Raw genomic sequence first — 20,825 nt, 5'->3', positions numbered from 1 at the left:
TAATTTTTCTATAACACTGGCTCCTATAAACCCTGTTTATGAAAAAAAAATTTCCCGTTTGTTTCTTTCTTTGTTCAGGTCACGTGTATATTATCATCAAATCGTCAATATGACCATCAATATTTCCTGGAGTGAAGATTTCATGTTTACTTTCATTCAAACAAAAGCAAGCAAGCTCTTACCATCGTCCTGGTCTGGCAGTATGCGGATAAGAGCAGTGGGGTATTCTGGCCCCAGACGGCCTCCCACAGGCATACTGAGGGTCACGTTGAAGCTCTCCTCTCCCTCATACAGTGAGTCATCAATGATCACCACACGACAGTGCTTCTCCGTCTCGTCCTTATCAAAGCGCAGAATGCTGGCCTGCTCCTCTGGACGGGAGATGTAGTCAGAGTAGGACAGAACAGAAGTGGGGACGGTTCCTGTGGCGGAGCCTGCAGCAGCACAGAAAGGACACATGCAGGGAATTCATTCAAATCCACATAAAGCATTTACAGATGCTTCAAAAGGATGCTCCAAAAGAACCTGTAAAGGGATGTCATTCAACATTTCATGTCACTGAACCTCGATTCAAACCCATTTCCTTTTTTTCATGGGACACAAAGTAGAAACACACAAAATGCTGGCTTGGTATGAAGGACACTGACAAGAGATTTTTAATTCTACACATGAATAAAGCCTTTAGATTGATCTATCCGTCTATTAGAAGCTAGTGAGACATGGACATTTTAAACTTGTGTGGAAAGAGCAGCACAAAAGGTTCTTAAGAACCATTTCTGAAATATTTAAACACTTCCTGAATACATTTTAAACCAATTTTCTAAATATTACAGTATATATATATATATATATATATATATATATATATATATATATATATATATATATATATATATATATATATATATATATATATATATATATATATATATATATATATACATATACATACATACAGTATTTTAATCTTTGATCTTTTAAGACTGATAAAAGATCAATTAAAAAATATTATTCAATAGTGAACAGTAACAATTTGTAGAAATGTGTAAAAAAGAAAATAAAACAACATTTTTATTTATTTTATAATTTGATCATTAAAGATTTTATAATGATACACACACACACACACACACACATACAGTGATTGTTGGTGTAAAAACGAGAGCTTGTGTATTTCACCTTGCTGAGTGTGGCAGACCACCATCAGCTCCTCACTGACGTCTCCTCTCCTGCGCACCGGGATCAGGAGTTCTCCAATATCTTCTTCCACAGCAAAGCTGGCCTGAAGAAAGAACACCGTGGACTCTGTTGAAGGGAAAAAAGATATAGCTCAGTATGACTGCTGTTCTGTTATATCAGTCACAGAGGGATTTAGCAGCTCCCTGTCAGAAAGACTATTACCACAGGGCTTTAAAAACACCACAGGCTGTGAACTGATTCTTCAATATATAATTATTTTAAATCACACACCTCTATACGGGGTGTGTAATGCACATTTATCCTTCACAAAAGGCAAACATGCATTTTGTATGAGAAAATAGATTTTTCATATTGAGCGCTTCATATTAGGTTTTTAGTGGCCTTTGGAGTCAGCGGCATCGATATCTGTCCATACCAGCTGTGTATTGCGTTGTGTTGCAGAGTAAACCGTCTGGCTGAGTGGGAGCTTGTTCAGGCATCGCTATTTTCAAATACCGCAGGTCAGGTCTGAGTCAACATGTAAACTATATTTTTATAGCACTGAAAGAAAAAGGAGGGAGAAAAATGCTCTAGCCAGAGATGGAAAATCAATAGAAAAGACATAGCTAGTGAAAGGCTGGTGATGTTTCTGAAATGGAGCCGCACAGGGACCAATAAAAAAAACAAAGGGTGCTTTTTGCGTGGCCTGTCCTGCCCCAGATCCTTCTATGCAATTATACATGATCCTTTGCATACAGCTCCACTCATTAATCTGCAAGCGGTCATTTAGTACCAAGGGAGAGTGGAGGTGTTCAAATAATAGGTAAAGAAGCAAACAGTAAAGAAGAAAACATTTAGACCATTGCACTTTCATTGACAGCTTTGAAAGATGAAAAATGTTATGTTCCAGGACTTAAAAAAAAATATATATTATATTCACAAATGTTGTGCACTGAATTTAACTTTGAATTATAATGGGCCAGTTTTTTTTAATACATAGCTTACATTTTTACACTAGTTATTGATGCACTACCCTGTTACTCATGTCATTATAAGAAAAATGGTCAAATTTTTATGGGGAATATTATATAGAAAATAAGCTATTAAAAATTGGTCTAAAACTGGCTAGACTCCACTGAATTTCAGCTTAATTAAGGCTAAATCTAAATCAGAATTTCAGTAAAAAATTCTGTATTTTTTTCCAAATATATTTTTCTTCTCCATACTCATGTTTATTTAATGTATATTGCTAGAAAACAGCATAAAATCAATGACTATCACATTTGCAACCGTTACTTGCAATTTTAGTTTTTCTAAATATATTTTTTAAAACAATTGTCTCTACTTTTTGTTTATTTAATGTACATTGCTAGAACAACATCAGATCAACTGTTTTACCCAGTATTCAGATACGCTAGCATGAAAATACGCTAGATACGCTAGCATGGTAACGGGGTTGTAAAAATAGAATAGACTATAACTATTTGAAGTGGTTTGACATCCTGAGTTTGATGACTAAGATTTTCTGAAGGTTAAAGACCTATTTTCCCCATTTGTTCTCAAAAAGATAAAGAGAAAAAGACTAAAATTACTATATTTAGTAGCCATTTACCCACCCAAGATTTCAATTATATGACACTGGCAAGAGAGCGTGAACTTGAAAACTAAATATTCTCTGCAAGACCAGAATGTTTTCCACTTTTCAGTCTCTGAGCGTTGTACAGAGTGACTACTCTCATGATGCAGCCAACAAGACTCAAACGCTGTCTGTGAGAAAAGAATAACAATGAGGTGAATCTATGCAGCCTCTCAGGTATAAGGCTTACGTATTTAGACCGTCTCTTACCCTCACACAGGAAACTCTCATGCATGAGGGGCCAAAATAATGACCTTGTTTTGTAAGGATCAAAAACAAGGCCGATGAGAAAGTTAAATCCTGTGCATTTATATTCAGCTTCTTGGTACAGTCTTCTGCAGATATGCGGTTGAATATGAATTATATAGGATAGCATGGCATAGACGAGTTTTTTTAGTTGCATACGTGTCAATCATAACACATTATTTATATAGCATTTTCTAAACTCACTTTGAATTCATATATAATGCATTAGGTAAATAGCTGTTTTTGTTAAATACACTGTCAAAAGAATACATTTAAAGATTTTTAAAGCAGATTATAAATCTTACAAATACATTTTTGGGAGTAAATCATCACAAAATTAACCAATAAATAAAATAAAAACTATTAAAATCAAAAAATTTTCTTAGTTAGCATTATTGTTTTCCAGTAAAAAAATAATAATTGCCCTTAAACAAGATAAAACTATTGAGAAGCAAAACTAAATAAGATCCAGATCAATATCAACCATACATATCGTCCATCCATCCATTTATCTATCTATATTTAGTCCATCCGATTCATCTTCCTATTCATACATACAATATTATTCATCCATCTATCCATGCATCAATATCCATACAGTATATCCATCTGCAATTATTTTTTTCTTGTTTTAAGCATACGCGAATCTAGCTTAAATTTAGTGTGGTTTTTACTTAAAACAAGAAAATTAAGTTTAAATCATTTATTTTTTAATATACTTAAAAATACTTTATTCAATTTTCAATTTGAGTTACTTGAAAACAAACCACAGTTTTGCTTTCCAAGCTTCTCTTTTTTTGAAGATATAAAGCATCTCTACAGTGTAGATTTCTTGACCTTTTCAATTCACGCCATCTTTAAAATGAAATATTTCAGTGTTCACTCAAGGAAAGGTACAGCCATTTAAAACCTTCATTAAACCCATTTCCAACATAAGACATTAAAACCAGAAAGCAAAGTCGAAGCAAGCATCTTTAAAATGCCTTTCCAGCCTCTGCTCTTCCTTTATTGCTCCTTACACTAATGAGCAGTGAAAGGTTCTGGCTGTAAAGCAGGAAGCTTGTCACATCGCAGCCGTCCCAGTCACAGATGTGCCTCCAGATGCAGGCTTTTGTCTGATCCCGCAGGTCGGTGTAAGCCATCATGTGTGAACGGCTCTGTGGCAACTGGGTCAGACAGGTCTCTGACGGCCCCGTCGGAAAAAAACACCTCCCTCTCGCATTCAAATATTAATGTGCGAGAAGGGCGACCTCACACTGCCACACACACATAAACCCTAAAACGACAATTAACCTGAAAAGAAAAAAAACAGCACGTGGAGCAACAGGACGGCAGCATGCCGACCAGCCCATCTCCCCTCCCTCTCGCCATTAGAAAGAGCAGCCAGACTCCGTCACGTTAAGCCTCCCATGGGGCATTAACCTCAGCAAACAAACCCCACCGTTAGACTGATAATTAGCTCACTGGGGAAGCAGTGCAGTTTTCTTTCTTTTTTTTTCTAAGGAGAAATAACTTCTGCAAAGATAGCGAGGCTTAAGTAACATTCAGATGGAAACTATCGCAGCGTTTGGGATTATAGATGAAAATTTTAATTATCCAGGGACCCTGAGGAGGCGATAAAGACAAAAACACACAGAATAAAACAACGTAAGCCTCCGGTTATTCGCGCTGCACATCTAAATACGCCGGTAATTGTGAGAATATGAGATGATGTCGTGATGATGAACAGGCAAATAATTCCGTAGCGGCTCTCGGCGAGAAAACCCAAAACAGACAGTGTGAGACAAACGGGGTTTGATCAACACCCTGACAAAGCTGTATTTTGTAATGAGAGCTGCTTGGAAAGGGTTTGTGCGCGGCTGTCTCATTACAGCTTTCTGATGCCTCTCGGTTTGGGTTCTCGCAGATAAAAGTGTGGCGCCCCCTTCAAAATGACCCCTCAAAACCTACGCGACTAACTTTCATATGCGAACGATTTAATAACAGAGGGAGCCGGCGCAGACTTGTCAAAGCTTTCTCAAACGCCGGTCGATAATTTACATTTATAGACGAAACGCTTTCAAGACAAGAATTCCAGATGAAAAGGCGGCCGCCGAAACGCGGGGGTGGGCGGTGCACTGGAAGCTCACAGGTAGGAAGAAATATAAAAAGCTAAGATAATTGAGGTCCACTGAAAGAGAGAAAAAGGCATCTGCAGTCTAGAGATAAGGTTTGTGTTTTTATCTGCAACACTGAACATTTTTGAAAATAACATAGCTTGGGATGTTTTTAGCAGCTTTGTTGTGTTTTTTGCTCTCTTGAACATCCTGCCTGCCTATGACTCACTCACATCTTCACCAGATGTAATTGGGGTTTGGTATATTGAGCGGCTGAAGCGCTGATGTTTGAATATTTTTGAAAAATTAAATGGGTCTGAAAAAGGACTCTGATCTTATATAAGATCGCGCTACACATCTAAATACGCAGGCAATTGTGAGAATATGAGATGATGTCATGATGATGAACAGGCAAATAATTCCATCACAGCTCTCGGCAAGAAAACCCAAAACACACAGTGTGAGACACATACATAAGTATGTGTTCAAAAAGCCAATGTGCATCATCAGATAAAACATATGATGAACACCACTGTTTGGAATTTTTGGTGTTTGGACAATTTTTACAATGAGTTTCATACAAGTCTGTGACTGATGTGTGTGATCTATCAAACATCAGTCATAGAACATAATAGGTTTATGAATAAATTCTAATTCTATTTTATGGCTGTTACTTCATTGCATTGCTTAGTTAGAATTCAATTGAAAAATCAGTTCTCTGAATACCATCTGAATTCTGTGGAACACAAAAAAACTGAGTTTTTGTTTAGAATGGACCAAAATGAAAACATTTTGTTTCAAATTCCCGTTTTAATCACCCAATTCCATTTAGTGACACCAATGGTGCAGAAATGACACATTAGTTGTAAAATATTATATCTGTTTATATTTCTGGTGGGTATGAAAATATAAACTTAATCTTTTGTAAAAATTAAGGGTGTTTATACTAGAAGTTTGATTCTCTTGATTCTTTTAGTCCCTGCCAAAAGAGAAAATCATATGGTTACCCTGTTGAAAAAAAAGCTTATGCTGGTTAGGTATGTTTTGATGCTGGGATGCTGGTTTATGCTGGTCCTTTGCTGGTAAAGGGCCAGCAAAAGACCAGCTCAAACCACCAAACGTCCAGCATAAACCAGCATCCAAGCGTCAAAACATACCTAACCAGCATATGCTGTTTTTTTTTTCAGCAGGATAGTCCTGGTTCACTTAGCATTAAAACTGTCACTTTTAACACTGAAGCTAAAGATACAAAACACAAGACATTAGCAAATGGTAACAACCTAACTGGACAAATTTTATTGATGTGACCTCACTAGGGGTGACCCAGAATAGTCGATGAATCAATGATTTGATTTGAGGAGGCTGATTCGACTACAAATCTATACCAATCGAATATTCGCGGGGTGTTATTGATTATGACATTTTCACTATATGGGGGAGCTCAAATGTCTGATTTCACATAGAACTACTCCCAATAAGTTAATATACAGCCTATTATGATAAAGCTGTAAGAATCTGAAAAGAAAGAAGCTTCAAATTAATATTTTAAAATGTGTGAATAAATCCAACCACCCCTATAGATTTATGTTTCAGTTTCCATAATCCATGACCGACAGAGGAGATTCTTGGCGGCAGGGATTTAAAACTCAAACTGACTCAAAAAGACTCAAACTGACATGGGCAGAGACTGGATTTTTTTAACAGGTAGGGTACAAGTGATTTTAAAACATTTCAGTCGGTGTATATATATCATGGATATATTATTTACCTGATAGAAAATGTGTTTGGTTTTGAGACAAGCACTTAATTGTAGTACTACAGTGATATCTCTTCAGCGCACAGCGCGAGCAGGTCAAACTACAAAGCAGAATATTAATAACTATGACTGGGAATGTTATATTCCCAGTCATAGACATAGAAGACCTGTCCTCAATTGTAATGTGCAACAAAGCTCATATGACGTGAAGACTTCAATATTCGGGCCTTTTTAGGGACATGCATTGTGACATCATGTCCTGTTTTTGGTTCCTTTAGATGTTTTTGGACTATGTTGCACTAATTTTTCAGTAAAACAGCACCAGAGTTTATCAGCTTGTGTGGTGCACACCGAAGATTCAGAAGACAGCGTTCACACTTTTTCAAATGAAACTCACCACAGTTTGTTTTAATCAAACCAAACCTGTCAAGTGTAAATGTCTTAAGAATTTGATCATTGTTACATGCTTCTCAGAAAATGCTTGGTGAACTTCTATTGGACTTACCATCACCTGGATCCACAATCTCAACTGTGGCTATTGCTGGTGACTCCAAAACAGCCATCACTGGCTCCGTCAGGATGATCTGGAATGTCTCCGACTGCTCGTATTTCCCATCAGAGAGAAGCCTCACTTTCCATGTGGCTATGGTTTGACCGGGGTTAAACTGCACCTGCTTCTGCGATTTTCCCAGGAAATCCTTCTCCTTCTCGGCACTGCCATCCAAAGTACCAATCCCTTAAAAAACACAATATAACAATCTTGACAAAGTTTCCTGACTTCATATCTCCAGCCTCCAGATGTGTCAAAACTCATGACTTTGAGAACGATCTACTCAAAGAAGCTTATTATGAAATTTATGAGCAGGGATTAGCTAAAACTGCACTTTCCAGATTTATAAAGATCAAGCACAACAGCACAGGCATCTACGCACTATCGACGCCATACATAAAGAGATGCAGGGGTCTGATACTCCGAGGCTAGGATGTAGGAACAAAATCAAGGAGCATGTTGAACTAAAGTACAGCATGTAGACTCAACTTCCTCTCTACTGTAACACTGGTGCGAAGCTGTGATGGGATTCCCTCACAGTGGGAAAACTTGCAGTGAATCTGCCCGGAAGCGTTTGATCTCTGATACATTAAGCAGAGACACTGTCAGGGATCCGTCTGCCAGAACCTCCCAAACAGATGTGAGGAACTGAAGCACCTCAGTATTTCAGATCAATGCTGGATGATCCCTGAGCTTCAATCCATAACACTTAAGCTACTACATGACAGGAAAAGCAAACTGTAGAAAAAAGACTGCAGATAGGGATTTAATTATAAATATTGATTTTTTTTTGTATTGACCCACTAGAAACATTACAAGCATCAAAATTGTACATCAAATTAAACAGAATAAAGGCCATACTATAGGTTTCAGATATCTTAAGCAGTCACAGGCTATTTTCCTACTTAGTAGTGTTACATACAAAATATAATAATTTAATTTAAATTAAATGTAATTTTACTTCAAGTCAGACTCAAATTTATGAATATGTCATGATGAAATGTTGATTATATTAAAGGGCATTTAAAAAATAAATATATGTAATGTATGACTGCATCAACAACTTCTACAATTAATTTGTTTCAGATATGAAAGACTGTTCTATATCATATTTAATGCATAAATGATGCCTAAGATTGCGTTCCTTGGGAAATGTAATTTTATCCTTAAAGGTGCCATATGCAAAAATTGAGGTAAAAATATCCATAACATGACCTACACGCATCAAAAGAATGAGAAGAAATAAGGGCGATGATGTCATTAAAAAAATGTCAAGTTATAGTGCTGCAGAGATATCAACCTTTATTAGCATTAGCATTACTAGCCCCGGCCCGACAGGTGTCGTAATACCAGTTTCGGCCATGGGAGGCGGTATGCGGGCAACATAACCACCAGCCAACCTGCAATACACGAATAACTCGCAGGGCGTACCTGAACCTGATGTCAATCGTACAGCCCACTACTTTCAGTTCAGGGAAGAGAGCGGAAGGATAGAGACTTAGGTCTCTGCAGAGCAAAAGTGGGCGTTTATCACCATGTGGGTGTTTTGAAACTGCTGGGTGTTTCTGAATCATGCAATCTAAATGATCCCCCTTACACAACCCCACCCCTAAACCTAACGTCACTATTACACCAACTAATCAGGTATCATGGTGTAAAAACACCTTGATCTCGTAACTCCCATTACTTTCCTGCAGAGACCTATACTTGGAAGGATAGCTGAAGCCCTTGGCAAGAGACCAAAACCCGCTACAGGGAAACAACCGCGCTCGGAATCACAAATCAAATCCGATAAGAATACCAGAGTAAACATCGGCACTGCTGTTAATCGCCGGAGACAACTGATGGACCTGAAAGAAATGAGGTTTGACTCCGAACTTGCAAGTTAGATGCTGTTAGTATTTCGCTAGAAGTTTGTTTTATATGTTTGTGTATTTGTTTTCGGGAAGTTATAACATAGAAATGTATCAAAGGCTATTCGATAAACGTGCTAATGTTAGCGATGGCTAACCGTAGCTGCGTTTGATAATTAGCTAGCTATAACTTAACGTTACCCATTTTATTATATAGGGCTGTGCATGTCTTTACTCATGTACATCTCATCAGTAAAGACGCTCCTGTAATTAGGAGTATATCTCCAGCACGTGTGTTCAGATCAGGATTGCCAGGTTTTCACAACAAATCCTTCTAATTACAGGAGCGTCTTTACTGATGAGAGGTGCATGAAAATCACATCAAATTTTTTGCACAGCCCTATAATATCATAACTAACCTGCTCTGTCTAGTCTGTTGGTCTCCGTGTCCTCTTTGCTTTGTGGTTTTTCTGTGCGTGAAAAAATTGATGTGTGTCGTGAAAGCGTGTGAAAAGAGTCAATTGCGTGTGTCTCACGGTGAATGCTTGAGAGTTGGCACATTAGTTCTCAAGCAGAATAAAGGACAGGTTGATTATTGCTGTTTAGCGTTTGTATTAATCTATGATGTGTCCCTGTTTGCGTACAGGGACATAAAAAAATTAATTAAAAGTGATACGTGGACCAAGGTGTCTGAGATTGTTCATTTTAAGTAAAGGATCCTAATATTTCGTCCACAACAATATTTAATGAGGTTATAACTCCTTGTGGTTAGTCTGCACGAGATCAACAAGCTTGTTTGCTTTGCGGCCGCTTTAAATACAAAATAAGCATTTGATCTTCGTTACAGCGTCTGAGCGCTCACAAATCTTTCTGCAGCGTCGTGAGCAGAGCGGCAAGAGCGATTTTTGACGCTCTAGACGCCGGCGGTGTGAACGCACAGTTGGCTTCAACTATGGCTGTAGTGTTGTTGTGAAAGTAGGGGCGGAGCATAGAGACTAAGCCGTTTCTCGTTTGTTACTCTTGAGTAGACCAATTCACTTTATGAGGCATACTGCCCCCATCTGTTATGGAATGTGGAGTATGACTTGATTTTTTTTGCCAAACATTACAGATGGCACCTTTAAAGATATTGAAGTAACATTTAAGATCTAAAATCTCCCCAAAAAGAAATTAGAAACATCATGAGCGAAGTATATGTAAGCAATAAGAATATATAAGTACAAAAAAAGAACAAATTTAATTAAAATAATTTTATTTCTGTCACACTTAAGCAATGTTGGGTAGGTTACTTTGGAAATGTAATGTGTTACAGATTTAAAATTGAATAAGTAGTGTATATATTTCAAAGTAATTACTTTTCTACATTTGTAATGAACATTTTCAGCTACTGTATTATTAATTCTGAAACATTTAAAGAAGACAAGGTTAATCTTACAGTAGTGCTCAACACTGATTACTGTAAGATTTTTAAATCCTTCATCACTTGAATTAAGGTAATAACAATTTAATTTTAAAGCACAGCCACCACAAAATCAGACTTTAGCACCTCTTTTTACTCTGAGATCCTTCTGAGGTTAAACATAGATTTAAAATCATAATATAGTTTAATGGATATGATACTGTTTTTGAAATCAAATCCTTGCATAGCTACTGTATGACAGGATAAAACAACACTGGCATCTAACAATGCTTTAGGGGAAAAAGGTCTTTAAAAAAATTTTAAAATACAAAGCATATACATAAACCCAAATCAAAATTAAAAGTTATCAAATAAGCATGTGTCCTTTTCTGTGTCCTAAACTCTTGAAACATTGATGTCTCATATTTTATAGTCATCAATGCAATTTCATTCATCAAAGAAATCAATCAAATCTGCATGTGTGAAAATATTCAGATGCAACCCCCTTTGTAATTGTTAAAATTTTCATAAGTAATGGTCATTTACAGTAAATAAAAAAAAATTCTCAGTAACTGTAACAGATTACGGTTACATTTATTTTGTAATTAATTTACGTAACTCCGCTACCAGTACTAGATACTCCAAAACACTGCACTTAAGGGACTGCATTTGAAACCATTTTTTTGTCAGCGAGACGTTCCCTCGTGGCCATTAGAGGTTATTTAGTTGTAGCTTTCAGCAGAATATAACTTCAGATGGAACAAAAGCCTTCACATGTTCCATCCAACCATGCATGTGAAAAAAAATCATCCAAGAAAGCACAGAAAGACAGAAATTGATTGAAAGATATAAGGCGAGTTCAATAAAAAAAAAGGAATATATGAGAGAGAGAGAGTTCAATTCCATTTCTCTAACAACAGGGGGGCTCATTCTTACTACAACAAGCGGCATAAGATGCCAGCCACAGTGAGTGAGACAAGAGGAAAAGGAGAGAAAAGGGCCGAGGCAGGCGGGTGTGAAAAAGTAGAAAGCTATATGAGGGGTGGGGGTAGATATGTTTGGCAGAGAGTGCTCCAGGCTCCAAAGAGCACAGAGGCAGATGAAGCCTGATCCCAAACACTCTTCACTGGTTGTGAGCATCACTATCACACTTTTGTTATTACTGGGATGGCTCATCTAAAAATGAAATTCGGACATCATTTTCTCACACTAATGTTATTTGAAACCCATGTGTGTTTTATTTCTTCTGTTAAAGTGTAAAAAAAACTGTAAAAACAGTAATATTGTGAAATATAATTACAAACTGAAATAGCTTTGCTCTATTTGATAGTGTTTTAAAATTTTATTTATTTCTTTGATGTATACTTTTTCAGCAGCCAATACTTCAGTGCCACATGATCCTAATCATTAATCATTCTAACAAGCTGATTTGATGCCCAAGAAACGTGTAATATTGTGTAATATTTTTGTGGAAATAGACAATAAAAACTGCATTCATTTCAAATTGAAAAGCCCTGTAACTTCTCGATCACTTACTTTTTAAAGTGTATTACTAAATATTTGAGTATAAGAAGTTTTGTATGGAAAACAACTTTCATGTTTGAAAAAAATTTATATGCAACATATGTAATTCCAGGTTTTAATATGGCTTAATATAAATTGTATTTTAAATTACCAAAATTACCGCTACAATATATATATTTATATATATTTCTCTCATAATTTTTTTTCTCTTCAGTTGCAAATTTACATCCAAGAATTGCATGATCTAAACTCACAACTGTGAGATATAAAGTCAGACTACCCAGATATAAACTCAGAATTGTGGGATGTAAACTTGCAAATGTGAGAAATATTCAGAATTGCGTAATATAACCTCAAAACTGCGAGAAAGGCAAGAAAAGTCAGAATAGCGAGACATAAGCTTGCAATTCAGACTTTTTTTTTCTTCCCGATTTTTACTTTATAACTTGCCAATGTTAGTTTATGTCTCTGACATCATGAATTGAGATATAACCTAACATTTGTCATAAATTCAATTTCTGAAAAAAAGTTTATCTCGCAACTTTGAGAAATAAAAAAAACTGAATTGCGAGATGTGCACTCGCAATTGCGTAAAAATGAGATATAAGTTGCAATGACCTTTTTTTTTTTTTTTTTTTACTCTGTAGTGGACACAGGCTTCCATAACTTCTTGTAACTTAAGTGGAGCATTTTTATAATGCTGTGAAAGATGTAACGGTTACAAAATTCTAGTGCATGTTCACGTAGAAAAACAATGGAAAAGGACCCTATGAGTTTGCACACTATCCACAGCAGGAACAGTAATCAAAAGCAGAAATGAGTAGAATGATTAAGGTCAAAAAGGAGAGGTCTTGATAACCTACCGCCCCCCAGAGACATTTTTATTAACCCGCACTCTAGAAACTCATTATTTACACCCCATATCCTGCTTTTCATTCTGCCCTCCTTCGTTTTCATCTCTCTTGTTGCCTTCTGCTCTTCACTTTTTCACATTTTTTCTTTTTAACCTCAACATCCCTTCAAGCCAACATACACACACCACAAATCCGAAACAGCATGAACAAAGACCCTTGGTTTCATGAATACTGACCACATGTGGGGCTGAGCTGAGCTCGGTGCAAGGCAAGATAAGCAGGTGTACGCTCAAAAGAGTTCAGACTGTTCTACGGATGTCAGAGAGAGCGAAGGCTTTCATCTCAGACACAAAGAAGCCAAAACCACTTAGAAAAACATCTTTAACAGCTTCCCGTTGATAAGCTTAAATAATAACAGCTCTCACTGTGAACACAGACGCTACTGAATGCTAATCATTCGCCTATACTGGTGACTTCTTGACAAGTTTAATCAATTCTGGATAGTTTGTTTATCAGCAAAAAATAGGTGATGGCGAATGGAAAATGTATGAAATAAAGTATTATGCTGGCAGAAAATCAAATAAAGAATGACCCAGTGCACTGATACTCACCAACAAAAGATGTTTCACCTAGAAAACCTCTACGTCTGAGGATCACCTCAAGAACTTTGTCCTGCTCATCCACCACATAGTTCGCTTTCTCCAGAGAAACCCAAGCCCAGTTTAGACGAAACTGCTGGTTCTTCTTCAGCTTGTTCCCTCCTGAAAACAACAGTTAAAATGTACACACTCTTATCAGCATTTGAAAGCATAAATAGAGCACTGTAGTACCAAAGTCTTTTTCTAGGCCATCCAAGAAGTTCACATCTCCCTGCTTCATTTGACAAAAAAACCAAAAGGATTTTTCCACTGGCTTTTGGATTACTGGAGAAAATAGGTTCTATGACCTACAAAAGTTTATGATTCTAACATTTTTTTTTACATAATGATAATCTTCAAAAATTAACAAACATTTATGAATTTTGAAGACTAAATGATTAATCGCAACTAATCGCTTCCAAAATAAAAGTTTTTGTTTACATTATATATGTATGTGTACTGTGTATATTTATTATTCATATTTATGCACACATGCATGCATATATATATAGGAATAAACATTCAAATATATTTATATATATATATATATATATATATATATATATATATATATATATATATATATATATATATATATATATATATAATATAAATTATATGAATTAAATACACATGTAAATATTTTCTAAATATATACTGTATGGGTGTGTATTTATATATAAATAATAAATGTACACAGTACACACACATTTATTATGTAAACAAAAACGTTTATTTTAGATGCATTTAATTGCGATTAATCATTTGACAACACTACACAGGAGTAAAAAGCTAAATGTAGACTATAAATGAACTACACTATGGTTGCATGACTTTAACGTCACCACTATCAACTCTCTCAGTCTTTATATGAATGCAACAAATTGGAAAATTTGAGTTAGAATAGCGCAAGTATAAACACAATGAGGCTGTAAAAGCAGACTAGTGAGAACATTTGCTTTTCTGTTTGGTGTGATGACTTTAATGACCCAGGCAAACTCTGTAGTCCCATTTTTCCACTAGTTAACTTAAAAAAGAGGCATTACTACTTTATGTCATTAAATAAAAAAATATGCTCTTATCAGGCATTCAACCACAAACCCATTCAAAAAACCCACGATGGAACCTGAAGTATAAAAATGCAAACTCATAGGTTACAGGATTCATTCCAGCACTTTGTTTAAATATAAAAAAATATCCACGGAGTAGAGATGTGCAAAACTTTAAGTCATTATGATTCTGCAGATCTTTTCTGTGGAGTTCTGCATACACATGCTAAAACATTATGAAAATGATCCTCATATAATCGACTCAGAAGGGATTAATTAGTGATCATTTACATCATAACATAATGTACACACCACCAGTTGTTTACTTAAAGGGTTTATGGGAAATAACTTTCTCATATTGCTACATACATATAATTAATCTTATCAGGTCTTATAGCATACAGCACAATTAACTAGTTTGTGCTACAGAATGGACATGATGAAATATTTATAAGTTGTGCATGCTGACTTCACACTTCACAATCCTTGGTGTATCTCACATTATTTGTATCATCCAGATGTTCCTTAATAACCATCATTAGCCACGTTTACATGTACAACTTTTTTTGTCATTCCGATTGACAGATTTGGTGGACTGTTTACATGAGACTCTCTAATCCCATATGGTGTTTACATGTGCCTGTGTTTTTGATTTTGGGACATGCGAAGTAGCCTACAATGACATCAACTACAAAGCACCATAGGAAAAAACGCACGTATTTGCATTAATATTTTAATAACTGCTTGCACTTGCTTGGAATAAACAGACTAATATTTGAATCCCTAGCATTCATTCGAGCGCTCAGTCATGTGTCCAGAACACGATCATATACACACTCGCAGAAATCATTACGGCCAACTGATAATTATATCATCATATCGCCCTCATTTCTTAATGTAATAGCATTAAGGGATGAAATAACCGTAGCCTACGACCCTCTGTAATGCAGCTCTGAAATGAATTGTATTCTGATAATAAAAAAGTTTTACTGTACTTAAATAGAACAAATACACAATATCTCACAAAGTGTTGATGAACAATGAATCAAAGGAGCATTGCTTTATGAACACAGAAAGTGCTCGCAATATGCGATCACACATAACAAGTTTTTTATTATGAAAACATAATAAATAATAGGTGGTGTTTATATGGAGCATTTTCATTCGGATTGGACTTTTAAACTGATTACAATGCTCCATGTAAACGCACATTTTGTTTAGTTAATAAATATAAATTTATTCTATGATACTGAATGATTACCATGGCTAACCAAACTGAGCTTACAGAGATGCTTTCAAAGGCATTCTACACCTCTAATAGATTAAACAATGAAAGAATATACCAAAAAGCATGAACGGAGCATATGATTAAATCTCTAACAAATGTATTTGTGAATGTATCATTTTGTGCACACAAGTCTATGGACCAACTGCATCTCTAATCTATATTCACGCCATGTCTCGTAGTCTGCACGCAAAACATCAGAGACTAATTCCCAATTTCTCAACAAGCTAGACCATGTATATTCATGGCTTTTCTTTGCTTGTTTCACTTGATTTCCTCAAGCTAACCCCGGGCTCCTAATATCTCACTTTCTAACCTTGCCTGATAGATATCAAGACTGGAGAAAATTGACATGTTGCCAATGCCCCTGTATTTTTTTACGCGATATTAGTCTGGTTGCTAGGTGATTACCATCCGGTAGATGATATGCAGCATATACAAATTCAGAAGTGCTGAAGTGATTATACAGTATTTGACATTTCATGAAGATTAGCAGCATAAGCCACATGGTTCACTGAATGATCATAGTGGTCCACATAATTATTTGTGTTTAGATGTGGACTGCAGATAAGAAATCTGTAGTAAATAGAAATATAATTTAAAAATAAATATACATTTTTATAAATCAGAAAGGCAACCGCCACATCTATATGCAAAAACAAAGATACTATAATCACATATATTTGATTTGATCTATGGTTTTATGGTTTATTATACCTCTTTGAGTGGATATAAGCAAGCTTAAATTTCTCCTATCATTTTGCAGTCAATGGCAGGGTATTAATGCAGCGCATTATCCAAGCAGCAATAACACTTTTTCTTTCATCCTGTCAGGTTCTATCAGTTTAAGAAAGAAGAGATAGATAGGGTGTGGTTTAAATGTCGCCAAAATCCATTTGCGAATAAAGAAAAAGCTCTCAGCTCAGGGCTCCACTCTTCTCTGTGTTCAGGGGTGTTCATTCAGGTCAATGAGCCGAACAAACGCAACACCATCAGTTACCCCAAAGACAAACTAAATTAAAATGGATTTTTACATTTATTTAAAGAACATCAGTGGTGTTTGCCACAATGTCACAAAACTATTTTGTATATTTAGCTAAAATGGATGTTAATAAAATGTAGATGAGGTTAAAAAGTGATTATATATATATATATATATATATATATATATATATATATATATATATATATAAATAAAGGCGTCACATCCCTGTCTCTAGCATAAATGAGTGTAATATTTGGAGGTTTTGAGAAACAGTATTATTGATTCTTGCCTAAAAAGGCCACTGAAAATGAGGTAAACAAAGGATTGAAATAAATGAGTAGAAAAGAGAAACAAGCTATTTAGTCATAAAGGACAGCATTACACATGTGAGTTTAAAAATCACTTCTATTTGTTCTGTTGTCAAGCTGAACAATAAGATACTCTCATTAGCTTTGCCTCTGAAAAAAAAAAAATATTGACAGTTGCTTTGAAGCCCAGTGGATTTGTCCAACCCCTGATACTAACAGTCTTCACGAAGCTTCTCACACAAAAACCCCTTAATGATTTTATTAAACCGTAGCATTTCAGAGCCGCTAGTTCAGACAGAGTTTCCTAGAAAGACATGACAACACAACAGCTGACATTCACTCAGAATAACTCATTAAAAGCTAATCAGTGTCTGGTGCATGAGCAGCTTGGCTCCATCCAGAAACTTTGAAGAACTTCTTAACAGCATCTAAAAATAGAACTCACAAATAATTCATCAGATACGCTCTCAATCCTCCTGAGTGACTGGATAGAGAGTCTGACAGAAGTCAAATGGAGATGACCCCTGAGGGTACTTACAAACTACTATAGTGATTCATGAGGGTCTAATACCATCAGGGCTGGAAAATAAATCTGAATATGAGAATGAATGAGAAGGGTAGAATATTATGTGCAATAAAGCACAATTCTTTCTTTTTATTAATCCTGTGCCAAGTGCCAACAGCATCAACAGCAACAAACCTTTAGAAGCGCCACACTCTCAAAACGTAGTTAAACACAAGTCATAAATAAGTGCTACTTTGAGGCCTGTTTATCAAAACTATTATGCATGTTGCACACACTCATGTTTCTATATTGATTTTCTAGGATGGATTACTTGGATATCAATGGATAAGTATGATAACAGTTGTGTCAGTTTATGCCTCCCCATTCAGTATAGGTTTCCCTGAAAAAGCACCACTGATTCTAGATCTTGAGTGAAGAACAGTAGCTTGTTGTTCATTTCATGGTTCTTCTAGCCTCTCATCGTCTAGCTCAATGGGCTTTTCTTGGCTACAGCCACAAAGTCTTGGCTGTCTGCTTTACTGTTTCCTGCTTGGATTGAAAAAGCTGAGCTAGGCTAGCAGAACTTGGAAACAATTCAACAAGGACATGTAGTCATGCAACAAATATTTAAACAAGAGGTCCACAACCTCACAAAACACAGGAAGTCATCTTCAACGAAGATCACAATTTGCCTGGATGCCCTCAATTACTTTCTTCTGTGCCTCTTTCTTCACCAATGACCTGCAATGAAAAGCAGATCCTTTAACTGTCAGCAGACTGACTGAAGATAGCAGTCGCAAACCTCTTATTGGTCCATCACCTGTCCACTCGATCAGCGGCACTTTGAAATGTTTAACCAGGAATACCTGCAGGTGTGGTCTTGTCACTTAAACAGTCAGCCATGCAGGTCTAAGGTTAACCCAGAAATCCACATCTGAACTGACCCGAAATACCTGCGCAACCCTCTAAACCAAACAAAACATCCCACCTTTGGTTTAGTCTGAAGAGATGAAGCTTTCAGGGGAAATTCAATGCTAGCTCTTGCTAATCCAAATGTGAATACACAATCTTATGTCTAGCAAACAATTAGAAACAGAGCTACAAAAATGTTCTATTGCAATGGTATTTCTGGTTAATTTGATATGGGAGAAGAAAATAAACAGCACAAACATATGGTTATCTACAACCATGAATATGATTAGTATTGTTCTGTATTGTTACTATAGCACCCTGGATCCTTTTCAACAAATCCCCAGTAAAAAAACCTTCACAATACAAGGTATACACCAGGGAAAACAGAGCCAGCAATGGCTTTTTTTGTTGTTGTTGTTAACCCAGACACAACAGATTTTTAGGAAAATTTATGTGAAATTGCTTTCCAGGAAATAAAAATGGTTTAAAATCATTTAAAATCATTTTGGTTCCCAACCTGATGTTGATGGTCAGGTCTGTTGAAAATAAACCAAGATTTCTTTTTAACAGTATATAGAAAACAATATTTACATATAGAATTGCATTTTTGCTTTAGAGTGAACAGTGGTGTAGGTTCACGTCAACAAATGTAAAAAAAAAAAAAAATCTAAAAGTCCCACAGCACTATGATGCATCACGTAAAGCTTCCCTCTGATCTTTGTAGCCTCTGTGTGTCCCTGCAGTCATTCCTGTCATATTTCTATCTCTGCCTCTGAGACATGATTGTAGTGAGAGGTGTAGAGGATTCAGAATAAGTGCTACCCATCATGACCTTTCGCAGAGGAAGGGTAAGTGATAAATCTGTCCTCTTTTACCTGTTAAGTTTAGGGTGCACTATCTAGGTATTAAAATACATAGCACAAATATTATGTTTATTAATGTGTTTTGGTATTGAATGAAATGAAAATAAATGTATTAATTGCCTTGCCCGCCTTTAATTTTGTCAATAGTACTGTAGTGACAACAGTTTGTTGTGACAAAACAACTGGATATCATTTATTTTCAATAAAAGTTGATGATTTCAGAGACTGTGTTATAAACCAACTTGCTGACCTCCATCTACTGAATCACTGTCTGTGTGAATGATGCTTTAGGAGGCAGAATAATGAAGTTGCCTACATTTTGGAACAGCTTTAGAATCGGCAGTGTGCCTTTGATGCCTTACAATGTTGTCTCTGGAGGCAGCTTGCTAGGTTTTGGAATAGAGCAAAAGAGACCGACAAAGATAAAGATAAACAAATAATAGATGATCTAGGCCAAACTCTGATGGACAGTTTACCAACAAAAATGTGGCTGATTTATAAATTCAGAAAAATTACACTGAAATAACTCAAATAGTCCACTAAACTGCATGCAAAAAACATGACAATAGTTATTTGCATTGAAAAACAGCCTCATCATCATCATAGAGAATGCAGAGAAAGAACATTTTGGAAAACAAAACAATTAATTAAACCTCTTTGGAATACTAGTAGTAAATACTTAAGTCACAGTCTAACATATTGCATTAATTAAATGCAGCTGTTTAACACAAATTGGCTGTAAAATTGAGCTTATGATGTTAGCTGTGGTTGGCAGGCTCTTTGGACAAGCACAAACTAAGATAGGCTAATTAGCTCAGCTTCTTCAGGCATAATGTGGCAAAGTGGCTGTAATCACTGAATTTCATGCTGAAGCTGTACATTACTGCACAAATGTGGGGAAAAAATGGGTCCTAGGAGAAAGCCTTGAGGCACCTCATGATAAAAACAGCTCTGCCGAGCCCTTTTTTGTTTGCACACTACATCTGTAAAATGAGATGAGAAAGATACAGATAGTCCCTTACTGCTTGAGGTCTTTCCAATAAAATAAATGCCTTCATAACCAATGAAGTGTATGGAGTGAAACTATCCTCAGGAATGCAAAGAAACAAAACTGGTAATGACCCACTGGGCTCAGGGCTCAGACACCAACACAGCTGCATACCAACGAGTTGCTACTCCTCAGTCTT

At 36.1% G+C, this 20,825-nt stretch overlaps 1 protein-coding gene across 2 annotated transcripts in view; it reads right to left on the bottom strand.

The window, feature by feature from the left end:
• Nucleotides 1-20,825, bottom strand: part of frem2a (FRAS1 related extracellular matrix 2a) — a 56,308-nt gene that overhangs the window by 26,220 nt on the left and 9,263 nt on the right. For both annotated transcript variants that reach the window (XM_052566967.1, XM_052566968.1), the window contains exons 3-6: nt 13,705-13,854; nt 7,419-7,649; nt 1,180-1,305; nt 183-434 (exon numbers count right to left, since the gene is read on the bottom strand). In XM_052566967.1, the coding sequence (XP_052422927.1) occupies nt 183-434; nt 1,180-1,305; nt 7,419-7,649; nt 13,705-13,854 (759 nt within the window). The remainder of the gene's footprint in view (nt 1-182; nt 435-1,179; nt 1,306-7,418; nt 7,650-13,704; nt 13,855-20,825) is intronic.

The sequence above is a fragment of the Carassius gibelio genome, chromosome B10 (genome assembly GCF_023724105.1).
Source record: "Carassius gibelio isolate Cgi1373 ecotype wild population from Czech Republic chromosome B10, carGib1.2-hapl.c, whole genome shotgun sequence".
Taxonomy (NCBI): domain Eukaryota; kingdom Metazoa; phylum Chordata; class Actinopteri; order Cypriniformes; family Cyprinidae; genus Carassius; species Carassius gibelio.
Note: the sequence above shows the minus strand (reverse complement) of the source record. Positions and strands in the feature narration are given on the sequence as shown.